The sequence below is a fragment of the Eublepharis macularius genome, chromosome 7, assembly GCF_028583425.1.
Source record: "Eublepharis macularius isolate TG4126 chromosome 7, MPM_Emac_v1.0, whole genome shotgun sequence".
NCBI classification, from domain to species: domain Eukaryota; kingdom Metazoa; phylum Chordata; class Lepidosauria; order Squamata; family Eublepharidae; genus Eublepharis; species Eublepharis macularius.
In genome coordinates, this window is record NC_072796.1 from 134,588,427 (window position 1) to 134,606,269 (window position 17,843).

General features: G+C 43.9%; 1 protein-coding gene across 1 annotated transcript in view; it reads right to left on the bottom strand.

Moving 5' to 3' along the window:
- COL22A1 (collagen type XXII alpha 1 chain) overlaps positions 1 to 17,843 on the bottom strand; it is a 264,138-nt gene that overhangs the window by 31,449 nt on the left and 214,846 nt on the right. Inside the window, exons 44-49 of the mRNA XM_054984332.1 lie at positions 13,061 to 13,105; positions 12,616 to 12,663; positions 10,503 to 10,616; positions 6,651 to 6,704; positions 4,994 to 5,047; positions 2,463 to 2,516 (exon numbers count right to left, since the gene is read on the bottom strand). Coding sequence (XP_054840307.1) covers positions 2,463 to 2,516; positions 4,994 to 5,047; positions 6,651 to 6,704; positions 10,503 to 10,616; positions 12,616 to 12,663; positions 13,061 to 13,105 — 369 coding nt within the window. The remainder of the gene's footprint in view (positions 1 to 2,462; positions 2,517 to 4,993; positions 5,048 to 6,650; positions 6,705 to 10,502; positions 10,617 to 12,615; positions 12,664 to 13,060; positions 13,106 to 17,843) is intronic.

A 17,843-nucleotide genomic window follows, 5' to 3' on the forward strand; every position in this document is an offset into this window, starting at 1 on the left:
ACCAGCATACCTGCAGGACCGCCTCTCACCACCTGTTCCCCGGAGGCTGCTTCATTCAGCAGATAAATGCCTCTGGTGGTCCCCGGCCACAAGGAGGTTTGCCTTGCCTCAACCAGGGCCAGGGCTTTCTCAGTCCTGGCCGTAACCTGGCGGAACTCTCTGTCTATGTCAACGCAGGTCCATTTGGACTTGTTATCCTTCCGTAGCACCTGCAAGATGGTGATGTTCCGCCAGGCATATGGTGGTTGAGGCGGGAGGACCACCTAAGATATTGTATCGATCTCTTGCAAAGGGGGGGAGTGTATATGCCCCCTTCAGGTTCTGTAAACATCTATGATTGGCCACCCACTCCGCAGGTTATTTAGTTTGAGGGGGGTAGGGCAAAAAGTGCCTGGCTGTATTATAATGGATGCGTTATTAATGTTTATATTGCTGCAAAATTTTATTCTATTTATTGTATATTTTAAAATGTTGTGATCCACTTTGAGCCCTCTTGTGGGCAAAGTGGAATAGAAATTAATTAATTAAATAGATAAATATACACTGGGGAAATTTGGATTCAGAGAAAACGAGCAAAAGGGGGGTGGGAGAGATACTAGAAGCTCCTTCTCCTCTCAGTCAGCACTCCCTTGCAGTGCCAAGCAAACTAGTGCAGTTAAATGTGAGTTTTCCCGGGGTACCTCTGACTGCAAGTTGAATAAAATGTGACCTTTACATGTATCAGTGTAGTTTGTGGTTTGGCCTGTATGTTTCTCCACTCTTCTCCACATCATTAACATCATTGTAACAACTCTGTCTATTTAGAGTACTGTTAACTAGAGATGGGCATGAACCAAAATTAAGCATGAACCAGGCTGGTTCGTGGTTGCGAACCAGCGGTTCGTTAGATCCCATTTCTGACAAATTGCCACAAACTTTAGGCTGGTTCATTCGATTCGTTTTTTGGTTCATCACTGCAGACAGCCTGGTGCCAATCAATCAGTTTCCTAGGCAACAAGGGATGGACTTTCTTCAGACCTTCTGCTGACCCGGAAGTGAACTTCTGCTGGCCCAGAAGTGACCTTATGCTGACCCGGAAGTGATGGTTTTCATGAACCATACGAGCCGGTTCATGAACCAGGGGCAGGTTCGTGAAAGTTTGTGGTTCAAGAAATTTGACGAACCACAAACCACATGGTTCGGGTTTTTTCCCAGTTCATGCCCATCTCTACTGTTAATCCACCTTCCTTCAGAACCAGACTCAAGGCAGGTTACAGTGAAAATCAAAACACAACATATAATAAAAAAACACATCAGAGCCAGTAGATGAAGTTAACTGCCCCCTCAAAAACTATTAGCTATCACTGTTAAAAGCCCTCCTGAATAATCTTGCACAACATGTGGAATCTCAGTACTGCGGAAGCCTTCCTGATGATTTCAGGAAGGGAAATCCATAAAACAGGAAATACTAAAATCTTTACATCTGTGGGACCAATCTAAGAGTCCTACAGGAGGAACTAACCAATAGGTGTTTGTCAGAGATGTGGAGTTGTTGAATAGGTTGAGGCTGGGGAGAGGCAGTCCTACAAATATGAGGGTTCCAGACTTTAAAGGTAACGACCCCCACTTTGCAGTGAACTGGGAAACAAACCAGCAGGCAATGCAGATTTCTCAAAATAGACACAATTTGCACCAAGCAGCCAGCCCAAGAGAGTAAACAAGCCATTGCATTTTGCACTAGTTGGTTCCCTCTCCTAATTAGAGCAAAAGACCAGAGGCTTGGAAGACTCCATTAGCTGTTTCGATTGATGATGTCTTTGTGAACTTTTGTCAATAAACCCAGCTTCTCATTTAACAGTACACAACTGTGTTGGTGGATTTTAATTTTCCTTCTCTTTCTTGTTTTTCATCTGATAATGAAGAACATTGCGTGAACTTCCATTCAATTACCTTTCCTTACCCACCCCCGCACTCTAAATTTGAAATGCTAAAACTGAACAAGTTATATGAATGAAATAAATATTGTAATCACCCACATTCTAACATAATCCCTACAAACTGAAGACTGCTATGGAGACTGAAATATGCTGCTGGTTTTGAATCTTGCTGAAATGGAGCAAAGGGACAGAGAAAGGTCCTTGTGTCTCAAAGGGTCACCACAGAAAAGAAGAAGAATAGCCAATCACTGAATAATTTTTTAGAGTTTACGGCATAACATTGGCCGTTTCCAGATGGCTTACCTGCCTCCGGAACGTCGCACCATGTTGCAGGGAAAACACGAAATATTGCGTTTTCTCGCGCGAGTTTTGCACGACGTCGCGCAAAACTCGCGCGAGAAAAAGTGATATTTCGCATTTTCCCCCCAACATGGCGCGACGTTTTGGGGGCAGGTAAGCCGTCTGGAAACGGCCATTATAAAGATAGATGCAGAACAACCGTTCACTTTTTAATACAGGGGAGAAAGATACATAAAATCATCTTACGGGTGGGCCTGGATTTCCAGGTGGGCCCAAGAAGCCAGGTATGCCGGGATGGCCCTGCAGAAGATAATAACAGCCTTTAATTTTACATTACACTTCAAGTCACAAGTATTACCGATCTTTTGAAAGGTTTGTACAGCTAGGCAGCAAACAGCGGAGTTGTACACCAGAATATAAATGATCCTGGCAATGCCATTTGTTGCATAAGTTTCCTGAGCATGTCAAGGCCTTTCTATACACTTAAGTTTCTGGAACTAAAGAATGTCAAGAAACATTACAGGGTTGGCTGAGTGAAAGAGGCTTACCACACAGTATGTGCACATGCATCTAACAGAGCGCCGCCTCCCCTCCCCAGCTGTGCTATCAATTTGTATTAAAGGAAGTATTGCTTTAATGTAATTGAGCAAGAGCTTTTGTCAGATTGAAACAAATAATACTGATGATCATCAGTGAGTGAATGAATATTTCTGTTGCAATTACACGCATAAAGGCACACTGGTGTATTTTCTAAAAAAAAACACCCCAGGTTCACAGAGATTTTGAGCAGGAAAGTGAGAAGTTGGTAGAACAAATGTCTACTCTTCCCCTGCACGCAGTTTATCTGATCGCAATTCAGGTTCAAAACACACAATGTGAACCCCACAGAGGATGCTATCTTGTGGGGAAACAGTGGGCAGGGAATTCATTAAGACCCCTCACTGAATTCTCGTGAAGCCATTTCTTTTAAGGAAAAAAATCTTGACATTCTGCTTCAAACATTGGGGTCATACTAGATTGAACAGAGATCGTGGATTTCCCAACCTCTTTTTAAGCACAAGTACAAAGTTCACAGCAGAGTCATGCAGAGACGGGGGGGGGGGGGGGTTAAAACCTAGAAATGAAAAAGGCGAAGTCTCTGCCCCATGGCTCTAATTTGAATTGGACTCAAGCAGGGCTGTATTAACCCATGGCCAGGCCCCTAGGCTTTCAGGAATTTTGGGGCCCCTTTAGCACTTAAGTCTTTCACTCCACTACAGCTGACAGCCTGACCCTGGTACAGTAGTTACTAGACCGCAGTACCTGGCCCTATATCCATTTTGAGGGTCTCCTGAAGAATTCTATTCATAATTTTAAAAATATTTTTATTGCGTGAGTAGAACTCTTCAGGAAAGCATATTTTGGGGGTATAATTGTTCAATACTGTAATATTTTGAAGTGAATATTTTTTTTGTATTATTAAAAATATATATAATTTATAGATAATTGTTTTAATACAAGAGACAATTTGTTTCACTTCTATAAGGAAGTAGTTAATTATCTTATTCATAGAGGTTATAAAAGAGAATCAATTAATTGTAATTTATGTGAGGGTGTGCCTCAGTAAAAAAAAAATTGACGGGCCTGTGGTCCCTGTGAGGCCCCTAGGCCTTATGAATAATACAGCCCTGATCTAGGCTTCAGCCTAGTCAGCCATATGAATAATACACCCCTGGACTCAGGAGTCTATTGCTCATTAAACTGACAGGGACATTTCCTGGTAGGCCACAGTCCTACAGGGTTGTCGGTGGCCAAGCCACAGCAATTCTGTCAGCCTCTCACTTGGCTCAGACACTTCACTGGTAATCGTTGTTGGCTCACTGCTGCCGCTTTGTGACATGAGGGTGAGCCAATGTCCATTGTAGGCACCACTGAGTTCAATGGCCCCTGAAGTGTTGGCTTGTAATGATTGCACAGTTGGGCTTTCACTTCCCAGTCTGCTCCTGATCGGGCTCCTGTATCAGCTCTAATCGTGCTTAAAAAGACATCAGGAGATCAACCATCCCTTCCTAGTTCACTAACTAAAACAGCTGGCAACCATAAAAGCAACTTACAATGGGGAGGGGGAGAGAAGCTGCCAAATTTGCCGAGAAAATCGAAATCAGTTTTCTATCCTAGGACATGGTGGAACAAACTGTATCTGATGATACAGCAAGAGCAGTGGTGAGAGAAAAGGCTTAAAAAAAACTGGCATTGTGTGCAGTGTGACATAACTTCTGGGAGAAACCTGGAAGTGACATCATGTAGCTTGAGGGATAAGGCAATTTCCGGAGTTGCATGATGACATCACTTCTGGTTTTTTTTTCTTGGAAGTGACATCATGGTGCATACAACACCACACAACCCCATGTCCCTGTCCCCCAAGCTCCCACTAGTTGCCAGGCATGACCTGGTTACCCTGATCAGAAGACTCAGGGCCAAGCTACAAGTGACGAATAATACTTGAACGGCAAGTGTATTCCTCCCTGTTCACTTGCCATTCACTTGCTCTCCACAAGTGTAATTCGTCACTTGTAGCTTGGCTCTTAGTAACAATGCAAATGAGATGTCTTAATACTGTCCAGTTTTCTGTTGTACAACTAATTCCTACTGTTGCCCTTTACGGCTAGTATCTTGCTTAAGGACACTCCAAAACCCATAAGCAAGGCTGCATTTTATGGGATATATTAAATGGCAGTATTGGGGGAGGAGGTCAAGGAAAGACTATTGTATATGGTTTCAAGGAGGTCTTATATTACCTGCTCACCCTTCAGACCGGCCTCACCAGTTGTCCCACGGTCTCCTTTAGCACCCTAATGACAAAGAAAGTAATTCATTTATTAAATATATGTATACCTTACTTTTATACCAAACATTTCTGAGATGGCTTCCACATCTTTATGTATTTATTTCTGGAATTTGTATCCCACACTCTCCGATTTCTAAGGTGTCAACTAGTATCACAAAATGGTAAATATACATACAATTATAGCAATAAATATTGGGGAAAAAACTATAAAATTAATCATTAAAACAAATAAAGAAATAGTCCACAGTTAAAACTGCAACTACTTAAACATGGCTACCAAAAACATATACAAGTGAAGAAAATAAGGATGTACTGGTATGGCTATTTTAATTTTCTCTTTGTTTCATGTCTTGCCACTTTTTTAGGTCCGTCCTGTTTTTACTGCTATCGATGGTTGTTGTGGGTTTTCCGGGCTGTATTGCCGTGGTCTTGGCATTGTAGTTCCTGATGTTTCGCCAGCAGCTGTGGCTGGCATCTTCAGAGGTGTAGCACCAAAGGACAGAAATCTCTCAGTGTCACAGCAATACAGCCCGGAAAACCCACAACAACCATCGTTCTCCAGCCGTGAAAGCCTTCGACTTTACTGCTATCATTGACGATTTTAGTTATTTTATATACCATTTCATGTCATATTTAATTTACACATAAGTTTTGGTACTGAAAAATTCATACATTTTTATTAGGGGGAAAATCAGTACCAAAAAAAAAGTTCAAAAAGAAAGACTTAGGTGTTCCGTTCTGACACAGAAGAAGTGAAATCAAAACTGGAATAATCAAATCAAACCAGCAAGCTTGTCAAATTTGGCCTCTTAAAGGTCTTAGCCTGTCATGAGAACTGGGGGGGGGAGACTATGTAGTCACCTATCAAGGACAGTCATTCACCTCACCTATGGAAGCGGCGACATTTAGATGCCAAACACGCAGTAATGAAGTCTTATGACTGACTGAGTTTAAATAGACAGGAGAAAGGAAGGAAGATAAATATATTAGTGTTTCTGTTAGGAGAAAAAAGGTTTTCCTTTTATACTGAAGTAGGGAGACCTCCAATGGCACCTCCCTATACATACAGCAGGTCTACTCAGAAGTAAGTCCCATTATGTTCAGCAATGTGCATAGGATTGCAGCCCTACTGAGGTAAGTAGGAAGAGAAAGGAACTGGTTGGGGCAGAATTTAGCAGTTTGTGTTGGGGTAGGGGACTGAGGGAAGAGTTCACTCCCAGTTGTACCCCATGTCCTCAAGAGAGTTCAAATTTTAGGATTAGAATTACGTCACAATTTCTGAAGAAACCAAGCTGTTTTCTTGGGGTGGGGTTGTGGGAGGGTTGATTTGTTAAACCTAGTCCAAATTTAAGGGGGGGGGGTGCAGGTTGCCCATCACTTACTAAGTAGTCATGTGTTTGGATAAATAAGAGTACTTTGTAGGACTTAGGTTCTGTGATACTTTCATAAGGTGGGGCTGTTTTCTATTCAGATATGAGTTTTCAACTTATCAGTCAGCGGTTCTTCACACAGTATAGCCAAGATTTTGACTTTGGGTCTTGGTTCTTTCAAATCATCATCATCATAAACAAAAGATTTTGAAGGTGTAGACTGAATGTATAACTGACCTTGGTTCCTTCCACACCTGGTGGGCCGGGATGACCTCTCGGTCCAGACTCCCCCTGAAACACAGAGTAAAAATGACATGGTTATTTCACGCTCTTTTAGAAAGGCATACGCGAGGATCCATGACAATTGTTTGTGGAGGTAATCCTTCCCACCTCGCTTTTCCTACCAAAACAGTGGTGGTGGAGGCTCCCCCCCCCTTGCAGCCCAGCCACCCCTAACTCAATGTAGTGGTTAAGAGTAGAGATGGGCACGAACAGCAATACGAACTAAAAAAACTCACAAACAGCCCAATCTGCTGTTCATGAACAAGCTGTTCGTAAGGCCCCATTCTAAACGAACAGGTGGTCATTGCAAGCTTCGTTCATTGCTGTTCGTCAAGCCAGACAGTCTGGCACCTGCAATCAAATCCCTTGGCAACTTAGGCAGGGATTGTCTGAACTCTGTCTGAACTCCTGCTGTTGCCCTGGAAACCCCAATCTAAGCTCAATTTAGCTTGATAGGCAGGTCTTCCTTCCAAGTGTGGACTGGAGCTCCACATTTGTTACAAGAGGAAAAGACCAGGGGGGAGGGGGGCTCCCACTCTGGCTTTCAGGGAGAGTCAGCTGCTGTTAGAGAGACAGGGTGAGTGCATTGGAGCTTGAATTTTCTTTGTGTGTGGTGAGATAGGGATCTACCCCTTCAGGTTCCAGGGCTGCTGCCAGGCTCTGGGGCCAAGCTATTATTTATTATTGGTACCTTTCCTGCTGCCTGCTCAGGTAGGGTTTCTGGGTGCGGTAGGGATCTTGATGGCTGGAGGAGAGCCTGCTGGCCCCCATGAACAACGAACAACGAACATGCTCATGAACAAGATCATGTTTGTCAATGTTCATTGTTCGTCGTTTGCGAATTGCAATGAACAACGAACACCATGTTTTTTTTCTATTCGTGCCCATGTCTAGTTAAGAGTGGCAGGACTCTAATATAGAGAACTGGGTTTGATTTCCGACTCCTCTGCTTGAAGCCAGCTGGGTGACCTTGGGTCAGTGACCCACCCACATCACAGGGTATCTGTTGTGGGGATAAAAATAACACTGATTTGTTAACTGCTCTGAGTGAAGCACTAATCTGTCCTGAAGAGTGTGCGTGTGTGTGTGTGTGCACACGTGTGCATGTGCGTGCACATGTGCTGTATAGGAAATCTCTCCTAGTGTCACCTAATGGGGCATAACGTAAACCTCCTTGGAGAGTGGGGTAAAATCTATTTTAATCTCTTTAATTAAAATTCAGAATGCCCCTTGAACTATGGGCAACTTCCTTATCAACCCATAGTCAAAAGAACAATCTTGTCAGGAAAGGATGCTGAAACTGGAGTTTCTATCAAGCACATGAGATCCTACTATGTGTATAATTAAAGCTGCTTTTCACTGAAGACACTGTTTAGTAAGGGGAAAAGAATTCTAGCTCAGAAAATAACTCTGATAACATCATCTTGAACTGACAAAAGGTATTTTATGGAAAGATAGTACCAAGCTGTAGTGCTATTGTATACATATTCTGCCATCTGAAAGAATAGAAGATTCTTTACTACAGCCTCTTCTTCAGACTTCTTGTCCAGGAATGTGCATATTTGTTACGTGCTAAATATTTGCACAACAAATTGATGGATTGTTTTCTCTGAGCTCATGCATATAATTTGACTATGTTACCTGCAAACTGATTCACATTCTCCAAACCAAGATACAAGCTGGTGCAGAAATGTGTGAAATTAATGCATAAAATTTCTTTTAAAATGAATTGTTTTGATGGAAATTGGATGATCTTTATCAGGTCTTGTTCTAGCCTGATAAAGATTATATTGCATCACATGACTCAGTATTCCTGCAAACCCCCCCCCCCCAAATCTATAGATGTCAGGTTGAATGGTTCCAGGTACCTTGTCAACTTCCAGACTGTGAATTAAAGTATTTAAGGACTATTAACCATTACAACAAGCAACTGAAAGGCATCCGTTGGCTTTGCAGTAATACACCAAGTAGTTCAGATCTCTCTGTGGCATCCACTGGTAAGATTCCCTATTACCCGGAACTTGATGCTCATTCAGTTTATAACAGTTGCCTCGAGATCATTTCTACTGAGTCAAAGACGGGTGAATATTTATGCCAAACCTATATGCCATTTAGGTAATCACGATTGTCCCTCTTGAATTTCTTTACCTTAATCTCCTTAATCTTAGCTTTAAACTCAGAGACTTGCTGCTCCAAATCCTTTAGATGCAAGTCTTAGTTACTGTTGCTTTAAGAGATTCACTCATTTGGTCAATTTCCTAAGTCAGAATCTCAGAACCAAGCTACAAGTGATGCCTTACACAGGTTGGACACTTGTCAGCTTCCCTCAAGTTTTGATGGGAAATGTAGGCGTCCTGGTTTTACAGCTTGGCTGTCCATTACAGCTGCAAGACCAGGATGCCTACACTTCCCATCAAAACTTGAGGGAAGCTGACAAGTGTGCAACCTGTGTCAGGCATCACTTGTAGCTTGGCTCTCACTCTCCTTTCTACACTTCCTAATCAGTAACAGCATCAAATCAAAGCTACATTTATTTAAAATAGCCGTCCATTTGGTCTTAAACTCATCATCATCAGCAAACATACCCGGTGGCTTCTGGATGCGTAAGCCCCTCGGTATACGTTGTGCTGTGTGGTAATCAAATAATGTGGCTTCATGTAAATCTAATTTAACACGTTTAGATTTCAAAAACGATAGAGAGTCCCAATCCTCTTTATCGGGAGTGTTAGTATCATTCATAATGGAGGTCAAACCAGAAAGTATTTTATCCTGTTCCTCTGTAGAAAATGCAAACATATCCTGGTACGAGGCCACAGTGAAGAGCAATATCACAAACCACAGGCACTCCTGGTAAAAGCTAACAGACTATCAGAGAGGGAAACCCTCACCAGGAGAAAAAAACACCAATAGTCATTCTACTTATTAAACCTCACAGGAATATTTATCAGATTTAAAGTTCCAGAATATTAAAGTGCTAATTGCAACAATGTCATTAAATGCATGTAATATACAAGTTCTAAAGTCATACAAACTATCTCATCATAAATAACAATTCATACAGATAACAATTCATACAAATATTGCATCTCCAATTCAGAGGTATCTTAACAATAACTTCGGAAAAAGGAAAACCAATCTGTAGGTCTCTTATTGCAAACATGTTTCTATAAGTTGCATATATCTCCCTTCTTTTTTGAAGATGTTCTGGTGGACAGCGGACGATATTCAAACCATTCCAAGCCCAAACTGGGGCTGGCTATCCGATGACGCAGATTTTGTCCCAAAGGACTTCCTCAGGGGCATGGATCTTGTCCACAGAAAAATTTACCGCATTTAGTACAGAATATTCATATAACCCAGAAACAGTGCTGATTCCTGCAACGGTGCGCCTCTATGCCAAGCATTCCCTTTTTTATTTATTTGTATTTTGTGCTTAACAAATTGGTCTAAAGAAAAAAAAACTAACAAGAAAGACAATTACACAGCAAATAACAAAACAAAGAATAACAACTAACAAAAAAGTAACAAAATGACAAAAATAAAGAAACTATATAAGCTAAATAGAGGGTTCCGATTTTCTCCGCCACAAATATAATTATCAAATTTTCTCTATGTTACAAAAAAAAGCTCTCTTTTATATGCCAATCATTCCCAAGAGACAAAGTCTCTCATAGAACTGATGGGTGCTTGGGGAGGGGGCTCTCCCTCTAGATCAGTGCAAATAAATGGAGCAACGCTGGAATTCAGTCATTGATCTCCTAACGTGGATAAGAAATTCAGCAAGGTGGTGGTGAGTTTTTTTCTTACCGTTTTCCCAACTGGGCCTTCTCTTCCAAGCGGGCCATGGGCACCTTTATCGCCCTTGAATCCGGGCATCCCAGGGAGCCCAGGTGGTCCAGGTGGACAGTCAGTACATATGTCCTGTAAAGGGGAGGGGGATAAAGAGAAGAAATTAACTGAAATTGTTAGAAGCCTTGGCCGAATCAGACAGGATTACCTGTAGCTTTGTTCAATTACATTACATCATGAAGATAGTTTCAGGTAGGTAGCCATTTTGGTCTGCAGTAGAAGAGCACCTTACAGCACCACCTGTCCAGTAGCACCTTAGAGACCAATTAGATTTCCAGAGTGTGATCATTTGAGAGCAGCTAGTAAGATCTGGGCTGAACTTCTGTTTCTTGTTTGCAGGTATTAAAGCCTAGCCATGGCCACAAGCATGAGCTAAAGGGATCTTGGCTCTTAGCCCATGGCTCACAGCTGGTGGATTGGTGTGAGCCAACCCTGTAATCTAAAGAAATGTATATTTTAAACTATCTTTATTGTTCTGTTTGTTTCCATTTATTGTACTTAGGTTTTTATTTGTTTAATCTGCATTTTGGTAAGCTACTTTGGGTTCTCATTGGGGAGAAAAGAGGAGAACAAACAGCTATGCTGGCTGTTCATGTGCCCTTTTCTAACCATCACGCAAACTGCAAATGGGATGAATACCTGTATGGACCAGGCACCTCCAACTTCTACGCCTGGGCCCTGATCACAGCCACCGCAGGCCCCTTTAGGCAAGCAGGAAGGGGCTTGTTCTTTAATTTCTGAGACTTTGCATTCTCTCGGGTTTCCTGAAATTGTACCCACATCTAACTAGTGATTCCAGACACAGACTAAAATAAAATATATTTTAATTTATTGAATACAAATTACAAAGAGTGTTGGTAAACATGAAGCGCTCTAGCTCAGGCAACAGCAGGGCCGGATCGATGGGGGGGCAGGGGGATAGTCTGCCCCCAGTGCTGCCAAAGAGGGGGTGCTGGGTGCAGCTGCCACTCCGGGAGCGCTCGTGCGGCAAGACAGGGGATGCACTTGTCACGCGCCCCCTGTCTTGTGGAGCTGGTGGTGGCAGCGCGGGTGGCTGGGAGGCTGCCCGTGCTATTTCCATGCCCCACAGGACAAGGGGTGGCCATCTTGCCATGCGCCCTTTGTTCTTCTGGGCAGGCAAAAGGCGGCATGGGTGGCTGGGAGGCCACCCACCCCGCAGGACAAGGGACGCATGGCAAGCCGGCCTCCCCTTGTCCTGCGGGGCAGGCGAACGGTGCAGGCGGCCTCCCAGCCACTCATGCTGCCTCCGCCAGCTCCACGATGTGCCAGGACAGCCGGCTTGCCATGGGGTGGCACGCACCGCCTGCGTGATGACGTCATGGAGAGACGTCATCACGCAGCGCCAGGAGTGTGCGCACGGTGCACGCGCACACGAGGGGCTGGACTTCAGTTGCCCTGGGTGCTGGCAACCATAGATCTGGCCCTGGGCAACAGACAAGAAAACAAATCAACCTTTCTATTGTTAGCTAACACCTATCTGTCTAAAAGCACTCATATCTTGCTACCTAAGCTTCTCTGATGTAGCTTCTTGGCTGGTAGGTTCTCACCATTAGGTTTGGAAAAGGAGCTCATTTCCATGCCAACCAACTTGAGGCATATTGATGATAAAGAGACACGGAAGCAATCTTCTCTCACTCATTATTGTAATGGAATAATGTTAGAGAAGGAGAGAAGTGTGTCCCAGATGGCCATCTTTTCAGGCCTGGTGATGTCACCCTATCCACCAAGAGCCAATCAGAGATCACTTGCTTAATTGGCATTGCTAGCCATGTGAAATTGGGGAGTAATGATAAGAACTATGCGAAGGCCATTCTCTCAAGTTTGAATTTTCAGGGAACTGGCAGAGGCCTGCAGGTACTGGAAATTAACAGCCAGCAACAACTTTTCTACCTAGGTTGGAATAAAGCCTGCAACAACTTACAGCCTGAACCAAAATTCAGTTACACTTGACAGGAGTTAAGGCTTGCATAAACGTTTTCCTTAAACTATCTATATGGCTTAGAGAGATTGTTGCTGAATACTGCAGTTTAGGCATCCCAAAAGACCTTACCTTAACTAAGAGACTTATATCACCAGGAGAAAGCAGTGGAGAGGAACCCTGAAACAAACAAACCAACAGACACTTTTATTTTACACTGTTTTGAAGATCAGTTTCAGGTAATGTAAAATCAAAGCTGAAAGATTCCATAGCTCATTCAAGAGATTAGCCATGAACCAGCCAGAGGTCAATAGAATAAATGTGCAATTTGCAATATGGCATTGCTGAATCTCCTCTTCTTGGGGAGAGACAGCTCCCGTGCCACCAGGGTAGCATAATAAGAGTTGTACAAGCACTGGTGTCCAAGAGTCATTTGGCATCATAGATTAATTAACTCACTGTTTAGTACATTGACCTGCAGGAAAGAAGGATGTTAGACACCAAGTACAGGTTTCTCTTGACTGTCAAAATATGCTGACATGAAGGGGAAGGAGAGAGAATCGGAGAAGTGACATACCGGTTTCCCTGGAGGTCCCCTTTCACCCGGATTTCCTGGCAAACCCTGAAATCACAAAGCAATAAAGGAGATCTAGGAGGTCATTATATTCCTATAATGCCATTTTCTCATAGAGGCATAAGGATTAGAGATGCTTCCAGATTCCTCCCTGCAGTATGAATTGTCTTTGGAATATGTTGTTCTCATCTGAGTTATAGAGCTCATGGAATGGGGTGTGCATTTTGTTCATACCCATTTTTGATTAGTGTGTCCCAGATTTGAGGAGGAAGCACACATTGCTATATATATATTAAGGAAATACGGATTGTATCTTCTTTTGATATGTATAAAACAGGTACAAATTCACACAAAGCTCACAGAAATTTACAGTGGATTGTTCGAAGGATGTCAAATTGGTCATCTAATACAGCTGTAGAACAAGCATAGGATGAAACTATTGACATTCACACAACCCTAACAAAGGTGCAAGAGATTCCCCCCCCCCTCAGCTCTGACGTTTTTCATCTTTGAGATATCCTCATTTACACAAATTTGCATTAACTTCTAGAGGAGCTATTTGGGATGGCAGGGACTTCTTGAAAACCATGTCAGCCTGCCGAATGAGAGCTCAGCTTCTGTATCCTTTCCAGTTATAGTTATTGAATAGGGCTGTGCATTTGGATGTACCCAGGCCACAATTAAACCCAAAATTAGCTGTTCAAGTTGGCTCAAGACTATCCAAGAAGACCTCAAACACTCCAAAATTCCATGGTAATGATCTTTTATATCCTGGAATTTCAGTACTGTTTCAGGTTTTGGAAAACACAGAAGTAGGCAGAGAGAGGAAGTGCCCCCATCAAATGGGTTTTTGGTGGTTCATCACCCCTTTTATACTGTAAAGGACCACTCTTTTCTATTGGAAAACTTGGCTTCCAAACTTTAGTGGTAAGATCTACTCTATGTAAAATAAGGGACCTTTAATGGGCATATGAACCACCAAACATCTGGGGTTTCTCTGTAACCACTGCTGGTGCCAGAGTTTCTGGCGCCTGTGGCAAACCCCCAGGTGCGTGCTCGCAGTGCTCGCATGTCACAGACTGCGTGATGATGTCATCACGCGATGATGTCATCATGCAGCGCCGGGGGCATTGGCTGGTGGATGGCTGGGGTGGCGGGCGGAGGCTGCTCTGCACTTCGCACGCCGCCCCGGCAGTGGCTCGTGGCTGCTGCACCCGGCTGGGGGCGTGTGGTGGTGGCGGCGGCAACACGGGGCGGGCTGGCTGCAGCAGCTGCAGCCCAGCCACACCAGCTCCACGGCACACGCCTCCACCCCCGACACCCCCTCCGGCGCCTCTCCGGTGCCCTCATGCCCTGAGGCCACCACCTACCTGGCCTCAATGGGCGCGCTGGCCCTGTCTGTAACAGAAAGTAGACCCGGTCTCTGGAGTCAATGGGCCATAGACCTAGTCTCCAGAGTTCCGGACCAGGTCTACCATCCATTATCAGTCTATTTTGGGTTTCTGCTTGCTTATTTAAATTGTATTTTTATATTTTGTAAGCTGGCTTGGGTTTCTGCCAGGGAGAAATTCAGGGCAAAAACAGTGAAATAAGCACACAAAAGAGGTGTGGCGGCTCCCTGTAAATGGGAATAGCGGATCTTCTAACAGGTACTCAGTTGTGGCAAAGATGTCCCCATTCCCGAAGAAGCACCACTAGCTTCCAGTTCAGAGTGCCGGGTTTTTTAACCATCGTATTGGGCTGAGATACCTTAGGGACACGAAGTGGCCTTGCTTGGATTTTCTTGCTTACAGCCAAAAGAGCATTTAAAAGGCTCAGAGTTTTGTCTTGAAGGCTCATCTCCTCTGCTGTCTACCCCCTGCCGTTTTCTGTTTTTTCTGCTGCTGATTTGCTAGCCCAGCTGGCGTACAATGCCAGGGACGGGGAGAGAAAAAGAGATGGCATTGATTGTTCCCTCCCTTTTTATGTGTCTGTGTGCGCCTGCCCTTTGTCAGCAGGAAAAGGAAAGATAATGATCCTCACCAGGGAATAATGACAAGTGCCAGAGAGTCGTGACTTTGCTGATAGAGAATGCTGGGGAAATGAGGTGCGGATGAGAAACTTCCCCGATATTATTTCTTCGGGGGAAACAGTAAAAAGCAGCACCTACGTCACTGAAATGGATGGGTTAGTTGAATCAGGTAAAATGCAGGAATAATAGATGTGGCTAGAAGGAGAGAGGGGGTAGCTTTCTGTCCTGGCAGACATGTCATGGTCAAGCATACCAGTTGCATGCCATTTCAAAAGAAAAAAAATAGTTTGGGGATGGGAGGTCTGTGAGCAGAGAAACAGTAGAAGAAGGGGGCACTTAACTTTTTTCCTGCCTGCCACTCCGAGTAACAGAATCATAGAGTTGGAAGGGGCCATACAGACCATCTAGTCCAACCCCCTGTCCAGTGCTGGATCAGCCTAAAGCATCTCTGACAAATATCTATCCAGCCTCTTCTTGAAAACTGCCAGTGAGGGGGAACTCACCACCTCCCGAGGCAGCTGCTTCCACCTTGGAACTACTCTGACTGTCAAAAAGTTCTTCCTAATATCCAGCCGGTACCTTTGTGCATGTAGTTTTAGCTCATTGCTTCGTTTCCTACCCTCTTCTGCCAACTGGAACAGCTCCCTGCCCTCCTCCAAATGACAGCCTTTCAAATATTTAAAGAGAGCAATCATGTCCCCCCTCAACCTCCTCTTCTCCAAACTAAACATTCCCAAGGCCCTCAGCCTTTCCTCGTAGGGCTCAGTCTCCAGACCCCTGATCATCCTTGTCGCTCTCCTCTGCACCCTCTCGATTTTGTCCACATCCTTTTTGGAGTGAGGCCTCCAGAACTGCACACAATACTCCAATAGTCCCTCCAGAACTACACACAATACCACAATAGTCCCTTCTCCTCCTGTATGTTTTCATATGCTACCGACATGCATATTGAACCTCATATGATAAAAAGGAACTTGGACGGGGAATATCTAAAGCAGAGAAACTGCAAGCATGAAAAGTGCTATGTATCCCTCACTCCTATTGCTTCTCTGCTGTAAGTTTTCCCCTCTCCATTTCCAAAATTGCTTCTTAAATTGTACCGGGTCTCTTTACGCATACTATTAAAATAATCTCTTATTCACTGTTTAACAGAGATGACAAAGGTTCCCTTTGAAGATGATGAAACACAAGGTTCGAGCAGGAACACCATGTGTGCTCCGCTGTGTATATGGATTTTTAAACAAAAGCTGCGTTTCACATTAGTGTCCTTTCAAATTGACAATTCCTGTGGGGAAAAATCCCCCTCTCTGATACATGTGAAAGCTGATATTGATGGCAGGATTGGAAGTTGTTGTCCATTGCATTGTTGGTGACCCAGAATGCATTGTCAAACTGTGAGAGGAGCCTCCAATGTCCTAATAGAGGGAGACCCCGCCTACCCAAGTCACAGGATCTCAATTGAACCAAGGCAGCAAATGCTTAGCAAAAGCAAGGAAAGTTTATTAGAGAAAAAGGCTCAAACAAACTGATGCACTTCAGATAAATCTGACAAAGTGCATATCTCACAGTGTGATCAGCCATTCTTACGCCCTTTTACAAAGTCATCAGAAAATTGTTTACAAAAGCAAGATAGAGACGAACAAGCTCAAGACAGTAATTTCTAAAAAAGTTGGCAGGTCATATAGACTAAAAGGGTGACATTTAGCATCCATTTGGCACCTCTTGTTACCTTTAAGGAAGGTACATCTGTGATTTTATAAGAGAATACTGACACATCAAAGCCATAACGTCCGAGCATTTTCGATGCTATGTCTTCTTGTAACTCCAAACCCCTTTGTTTTACTTATCTTTTTCCTTAGAGCTGAACTACACAAGACAAATTACACATGAAGAGTGTTGGGTCCTGCAAGCTTCCCTGGGAGAGGTAGTCTTGCTCCCCCTCCCCAAGATCCTGGAGGAAAATCGAGCCAAGTGGATTTTCTTACAAAGAACAGCTGCTCAACTGAAGAGATTCTCTCTTTCAAAAATCCTCTTGGCTTGGTTTTCCTTCAGGAGCTCGGAGATGGAGCAGGGGATGTAACATGAGGCAGGAAAAAAGCCAAGAGAGAAAATCCGTGCTGCAATTTCCTGCTAGGAGAAGAAGAATGGCAGGGACTGGGTTTCATTCTCACTTGAAAAACACCTTGGCTTTTTTCCTGCCAAGGTTCCCCACCCCCCACCCCCCATCCCAAGCTCCTGGGGGATTTTTGAAAGAAAGAGAGAAAGTGTGTGAGAGAAAGTCCCTCCAGTTGAGATTCTCCCCTGCTGAGAATCACATTAAGCAGCTGTTGGTTTGTTTGTTTTTCTTTCAAGACTACATTTCCCATAGATCTTTGCAGGACCCAACACATTCCCATGCATCTCGTGTAGTTCCACTCTAAGAGCCGAACTACATGAGATGAATGGCGTGTGAATGACGTGAATGGACTTACATGTGTCTCCCCATTGCTTTCCTGTACACTCACCAGCACGGCCAGACTGCATTTGATCCCGTGTCCATACTGGCACAGGTTTATTCTGTGCTCCTCCAAGACATGGGAATGGTATCCCATCATGCACCACCAGTGTGTGCATGCTTAAACTGTTCCCTGCAAAGGTCCCCTGTCCCCTATTGCCTTTCTGTGCAGGAAGAAGGAAGCAGAAACAAAATGGAATCACCGCTCTGCAACAGCAACTTGATGACATTGACCGCAGACACTTGCCAATGTGACTACACGTAAACGGCTTTTTTGCCGA